At 45.2% G+C, this 7,042-nt stretch overlaps 1 protein-coding gene across 1 annotated transcript; it reads left to right on the plus strand.

Annotated features, from left to right (window-relative positions):
* Positions 1-323: 323 nt before the first annotated feature.
* On the plus strand, positions 324-1,621 carry LOC147885779 (uncharacterized). The gene is made up of 2 exons (XM_087396581.1): positions 324-958; positions 1,221-1,621. Exons 1-2 carry the CDS (start codon positions 369-371, stop codon positions 1,246-1,248), a joined length of 618 nt encoding a protein of 205 aa, XP_087252707.1. The 5' UTR covers positions 324-368; the 3' UTR covers positions 1,249-1,621.
* Positions 1,622-7,042: the final 5,421 nt, after the last annotated feature.

Below are 7,042 nucleotides of genomic sequence, written 5' to 3' on the forward strand. Positions count from 1 at the left end.
GATCGGGTCTTAATGGACCCTCTGTCGCGCCTCATGTCCACTATCTTACTCATTCTCTTTTCTCCTTAAACAATTGATAAAATAGTTGGATTCAGCTTCAATTTTGAGTTAGTATTTACTTGCTCCACGATGGAAAGACTACCTGCCGCAAATCTATTTCTCAGGGTAAGCCCTGCAAAGCCTAGGTGGAGAGAGATGTTATCAGCTCAAACAGGTGCTCGGGTTTGGCATCGAGATATCCGGTGCCAGAGGCGGAGACATGTCGTGGGAATGGGCTCTAAATGGCCGCCCTTTATAGTATGTGTGGGAGTGCAAACAAAGCAAAGAGAGAGAGAGAGAGAGAGAGAGAGAGAGACTCTTGCCAAGCTATGGCTTCTTCAAGCACCCCCTTTCTGTTGGCCCTTCTCTTCTGCTTCTGCCCCCTTCCTTCACATTCTGATGTGCCTCGCATCGATTCCACCTTTTCTGAACTCAAACCAGACGGAGAATTCCTTCTTTTGGTAGAAGAAGAACCAATCTTTGTTGCAGAAGCATCATATGATTCCCAGGAGGATTTCTTGCTCCTCGATCAATCGCATGAAAACGCCCAAAGCTCCATCATTTCAGTTCTTGACGATAACAACCTTCCCGTCGGTCTCCTGCCTGCCTCTGTGCAGAATTTCTCTGTATCCGATGATGGGCAGTTTGAGGTCCGCCTTGATAGCGCCTGCTACGCTAAGTTCGATTACGAGGTTTACTACTCGCAAACTATCACAGGGAAGGTAGCCTATGGCAACATCTCCGAGCTCTCTGGTATCCAAGCGAAAGAGCTCTTTTTTTGGGTTCCTGTCACTGGCATCCGGGTCGACATCCCAAGCAGCGGCTATATTTACTTCGAAGTCGGACCGATCTCCAAGAAACTGGCTCTGTCTCAATTTGAGGCGATCCCAGATTGCAAGAACAGTGCTATGGATTCTAGGTTCTCTCTCTCTCTCTCTCTCTACAAGATTGAATGGCCTGCATGTTAAAGGGTAATTAGATAGGTTCCTTTCTTGGGCATGGGGAAGCTCTCCTTGTTGTCCACATTCTCCCTTGGTGGCAAGTGTGTATCTAATTTCTTTGTTTTCTTGTAAATTTCTCCAATCGCACTTGTTGCATGAACTGGTCAACAACGGAGCTTTGTCAGTCTATCTTTATCCGATTACATTTTAGTGACTTCTCTGATATTTGCAAATTTGCAGGTCCTTTGCTAGAGCCCTCCTCAGATAAACGGTTAGTAGGAGAAATTCTGGAAATTGTTGAGGAAACACTTGCAAAGTCGGTGCGCTGGTTATTTGATTATCTAGTGCTACCAGTTGTCATGCATAAACTCAGCATAAGGCCTACTTATAAAGGTGATCCGAACATATATCTTGGCGCTGTCTTTACCATATTGGCCTACTTATAAACGCCATCTGCACGTACTTTTTGGAGCTGAGAACGTGACAATGTCGTCATAGCATGAATATCCACAATATGTTTTTTTGTTTGAAGATGTGCTAGTCGTGAGGTCAAGGCCATATCTGTTCTGTCAGTTTTATGGTGGTCTGTATGATATAAAGATGGTCTTTTCATGCAATATATACACTTGTTATTATGACAATATAGCATGTCTTGTCTTCTGCCGAAATTTGCAAGAAAAACGTTTAAAACCCAAGCCCACAGATGTCTTTCACTGCTTTGAAGTCTCAGAGAAGGTAGTGACTGATTTAGGCAAGTTAATGCTCTGTGATGGATTCTTTTTGTGGAATTTCTTTTCGTGGGTGTTGAGCACAGATATTGATGCTACATATCTCACACCACAGCTTGGAAAACAAAGGCATGTTGATGGCGAGTGGGATGCATGTTTTTTATGGATTTTCTCTGCCTTGGATAACTAATTGCATGTGATTTGAGCGAGTCACCACACTATCATACCCATTTGGAGAGCAAAGAGCTCTTGCTTGAGCATCACTTTTGAGTTCCCGACTTTCAAGCCAAAGAGTCTCCAACATACTCCACTTCTGCGCAAGTGTCTTCGAAATGTCAATTTGATGAAAAAATCCAAGTGGTCGACCTAAAAGTCCCATAGCTTTTTCATTCTTGGTGTTAGATTAGAAAAAGATAATGTAAGCATTCACAGTAAAGTGCCCTTGTGAGCTTCAAAGCTTTATTGTCTCAGGATACAGCTTGTGAACTTTAGTATAACTTGTGAACTTCCTTGGGGGATTTTCTCCCCCTTCATGGCATAGCAAAACATGTACATTAGAAGAGCATAATGTATGCAAAGCGCTCTTATGAACTTCAAAGCTTTATTGCTCTTGTGAATTTTAGTACTAGGCAAACTAGATTGCTCTATTTTCTTTGATTTCAGTACTATCCGTAGGTTGTCTCCCCTCGTGTGTGCATGTGGTGCAGGTAGGGGGTTTTGTGATTGGGTGGGTGTGTTGGGGTGGGTGAGGGGAGGGGTAGTTAGTTGTGTGTATTTATATTTATTTCCACGGATGTGCACGCAAATGTATGTCTTTCCTTCCTACAACAAAGGAGTATCAATGGAAAAGAACTTTTGTAATGTGTTTGAGAAGAACAATAACTAAACCAAAGCAAGTCAACGAGAGAAGGTGATTGTGGGCAAATTGTGTCAATTTAATTCTAAGCCTAATGTGGGGTATGTGTTGATTGTTTGTCTAGCTAATGTTGGATATGATTATACGAAGATTTGGGCTTTTGCAATGCAAGGTCCAAAGGGCACCCTAATCTTGAAACTGGGCATTAGCTTGTTGACTGGCAACTTATTGGTTTCAAGTGAAATGTAGATGTTCACGTGTGCCTTGCATCTTTTGAGGGGACGAAGAGGCTTAATGAGAAGGAAAGCTTGTGGTTGGCAAGTAAGGTTTGGATTAGTGGTGAAGATGTTACATGCCTTCGCAACTGTAGGCAAACAAGATGAAAGCGGAATATGCGAGAGCCTCGGTAGGTCTCTTGAAGTACAATACCAAAAGTCATCATGATCACTAATTAGCCAATCCTAAGCGCAGCGGTGTTGTCACTAGGACCTCTAGGATACACAATCAGTACTAACTGTATTGATTACTATTAGTACTAGCTATATTGACTATCCCACTTAGGCATTACTAATTGCCATCTTCCCTAATTTCCTAACCAAATCCCTCTTGTTACAACATACTATTTGTTAGAATCTCACTGTGCCCACCTGTGAGCCCCCGATTTGAGGGGACAAGGGGCAGTGAGAGGTAGGAGGGCTGGGGAGAGACCCAAGCCAAACCGACGAAAAGGCATTAGTGGCCAAAGACAAGCCTGAAAAAGGCAAGTCAAAGGAATTCAAGAAGTCAGAGGACACAGACTGAAAGAAGAAAATGAAGTGCTTTTACTGTGAAAAGCTTGGCCACTCCGCCAAAGAATGCCGAAAGAAGAAGGCAGATCAAAAGCGGAAGAAAGAAGCCAGGATCAAAGAAGAGCCTAAGAATGATTCTGCCAATGTGACGACAGGACAATTGTTTTTAATCAGTGAACATTGTTCAGCATATGCAGTCAGTGAAGGAAGAGAGGGTTGGTATGTTGACAGCGGAGCCTCAAAGCATATGTCCAATAGAAAGACTTGGTTCAAAACCATGGAAAGTACACACCCGGATTCCAAAGTTTCTGTCGGGGATAGCCGAACATGTCCTTTGGTAGCATTCCTTTCATTACGACCGCAGGAGAGGAGAAGGATATCTCTGGAGTACTTTATGTACCCAACCTTTGCAAGAACTTATTGTCTGTAAGTCGGATGGACAAGACCAACATGTCAGTTCTCTTTGAGGACGTCAAGCTCACCATGACATCCAAAGCAAATGGATAGATGGTGGCCCAAGGAATCGAAGAAAACGGACTATATCGCCTCAGTGCAATGTTGGTTCATGGAGACAACCTAAAGTACAAACTTTGGCATGAGCACTTCGGTCACGTTAGCTATGGAACCTTGGCTGAAATGTCAAAGTTGAAGATGGTGGATGGACTTCCACCCATTATAGGCAATGATGGTGTCTGTAGGGCTTGTCTAGAAGGCAAGCAGCATAGGGACAAGTTCCCACAAGAGGCCTCGTTTCGGGCTAGCAAACCACTTGAGTTGGTTCATGTCGACATTTGTGGCCCAATGTCTACAGCATCGTGGGCAGGATCCAGGTAGGTACTCACTTCTCTTTATGGATGATTTCAGTAGAATGACCTGGGTGTATTGCTTGGCTAAAAAGTCATAAGCTTTCGAAAAATTCAAGGACTGGAAGGCCAAAGTTGAAAAGGAGACAAGGGAGAATGTCAAGATGTTCCGTACAGACAGGGGGGGAGAATTCACCTCTAATGAGTTCAACACATTTTGTCGCAAGCATGGGATCAAGCAACAACTCACCACCGCACGTACATCTCAGCAAAATGGGGTAGTCGAGAGGAAGCACAGAACCACTACGGAGATAGGGCTTGCTATGTTACGAGGAAGGAACCTTTCTAAAGCCTATTGGAGTGAAGCTATCAATACAGCAATACACATCCTCAACTAGACCAAGACGAAGGCCGTCAAGGATAAGACTCCATATGAGGCATTTTATGGTAAGAAGCCCTCTATCACTCATCTTCGCATTTTGGGTTCTAACGCATGGGTGCATGTGCACAAGGAAGAGAGGACCAAGCTTGATTCCCAGAGTAGAAAATGTATCTTTATTGGGTATAGCAAAGAATCCAAGGCCTATCAACTCTTCAATCCAGTAAAGAAGCAGATTCTTATCAGTCGAGATGTCATCTTCAAGGAAAAGGAATCTGAACCCCAGGAGGACCCTCAAGTTGAGGAGGAGATTGTTCAATCCCCGAACCCACCCTACCCCAGGTTGACCATCCAAGAGGTGAAGAAATCAGAAGCTGATGTTCCACAAGGTACTAAGGAAGAGCAAGATGTTCCAGAAGTAGTTCCAGTTCCTCCTCCCACTGAGAAGCAGAAGTTGCCCCAATGGTACCTAAAAACATCGGAAGACTCTCGGGTCACCGATATACATAAGAGTAGCAGTTCCGGATTGCGTCAGTCCCAACGTCTTAAGCAGACCCCATCTGTGAATTTTGCATTAGTGGCGCAGCTTGAAGAGCCAAGGTCCTTTGAGGAGGCGAAGGACGATCCAGAATGGCAGGATGCCATGCAGGCAAAGATGGATGCTATCCTGAAGAACAATACTTGGGACTTAGTGGCCAGGCCCCCGCGATGAAAAGTCATCGGCACTAAGTGGGTATACAAACTTAAATTCAAACCAGATGGCAGCTTGAATAAGTACAAAGCAAGGTTAGTGGTCAAAGGTTTTGCTCAGACTGAAGGCATGGATTTTGATGAAACTTTTGCTCCCACAGCTCGAATGGTTACTATTCGGACAGTGATTGCACTTGCTACCCAATTCCATTGGCCTATTTTTCAAATGGACGTGAAGTCTGCATTCCTTAATGGAACCCTAGAGGAGGAGGTGTACGTTGAGCAGCCACAAGGCTTTCAAGATCCAAGGGCTGAAACAGGCCCCCAAAGCTTGGTACCAAAGGATAGATGTATTCTTTCACAAGATAGGGCTAAGTCGGAGTCCTTTTGAGGCAAACCTCTGCTTTTTCATTGAGAAGGGGTTGCGATTGGTACTCATCCTCTATGTTGATTATCTTATCTTGACACGTGACCATGTCAAGAAGATTTCCCAGGTCAGGGAGCTACTTATGTTTGAGTTTGAGATGATTGCTGACCTTGGGTTATTACATAACTTCCTTGGGATAGAAGTAAAGCAGGCCAAAGACAGGATCTTCATTTCATAGGAGAAATATTGCAGAGAACTAAAGAAGAGATTCCAGATGGAGGATTGTAGGACAGTAGTAACTCCTATGGAGGTCTGACAAGCTCAAGCTAAGTGTTCATGGCACATCTCAGCTGATCGATACTCCTTTGTACCGACGATTGGTAGGAAGCTTGCTTTACCTTACCAATACTCGACCTGATATTTGTTATGCAGTTGGGCTATTATACCAGCTCTCTGCTTCTCCCAGGAAGAGTCATTAGGATGCAAGTTTACAGGTGCTGAGGTATCTAAAGGGTACTTGCACTTACGGGATCACCTACACCAAAGGCATCGAACTAGGCGGGTTCTGTGATAGTGATTGGGGGGTGATGCTGACACCAAAAGATCAACAACAAGATATTGCTTCTTACTTGCATCTGGTTCCATCTCTTGGTTGAGTAAGAAGCAACCCACAGTGGCCCTTTCATCTATAGAGGCAGAGTACAGAGCTGCATGTACAGCAACTTGTGAGACACTATGGTTGAGGTGGATTCCGGAGGACATTGACATGTGTCAGGAGGACGCAACAGTGCTGATGTGCAACAATCGGAGTTGCATAGCCATTGCCAAGAATCCAGTGTTCCATGCGCGGACCAAGCACATAGAAGATCATTACCACTTTGTTCGAGAGCTCATCATTGATGACGTGATTGAGCTCATGTGCTGCCTGACCGCCGACAACTTGTCCGACCTCTTCACAAAGGCACTCCCTCAAGAACAGATGGAGCACCTCATCAGACGTATGGGGATTGGCCCACAGTTGTGACATTGAGGGGGGGGTGTTAGAATCTCACTGTGCCCACCTGTGAGCCCCCGATTTGAGGGGACAAGGGGTAGTGAGAGGTAGGAGGGTTGGGGAGAGACCCAAGCCGGAATAGGAGGGAGGATAGCATGGCAGATATAGGCGACCAACACATGGGGTGGTCGCAGCCTACAACAACAGGTATGAGGGGGGACTTTAGGCCTCACATGGAGGCATCAGCAGCAGTGCAGATTGGCTGCCCAGGGCACCCTTATATAGGGGTTTGTGGCTGGCCAAGTCAGCCCAACCAGGGCCACCGACTAGGGCCAACCCTAGTCGATTTATGGGGCCCATATAGTCAGCCACCAGATTAGGGTACCGACCCTGCTAGTCGGTCATCTGAAGGGGCCTGGGCAGAGCCTATAAAAGGCCCACTTCTCCATTCAGCCCA

The sequence above is a fragment of the Dipteris shenzhenensis genome, chromosome 25, assembly GCF_047967505.1.
Source record: "Dipteris shenzhenensis isolate YYH24624 ecotype China chromosome 25, Dip_SZ_1.0, whole genome shotgun sequence".
Lineage (NCBI taxonomy): Eukaryota > Viridiplantae > Streptophyta > Polypodiopsida > Gleicheniales > Dipteridaceae > Dipteris > Dipteris shenzhenensis.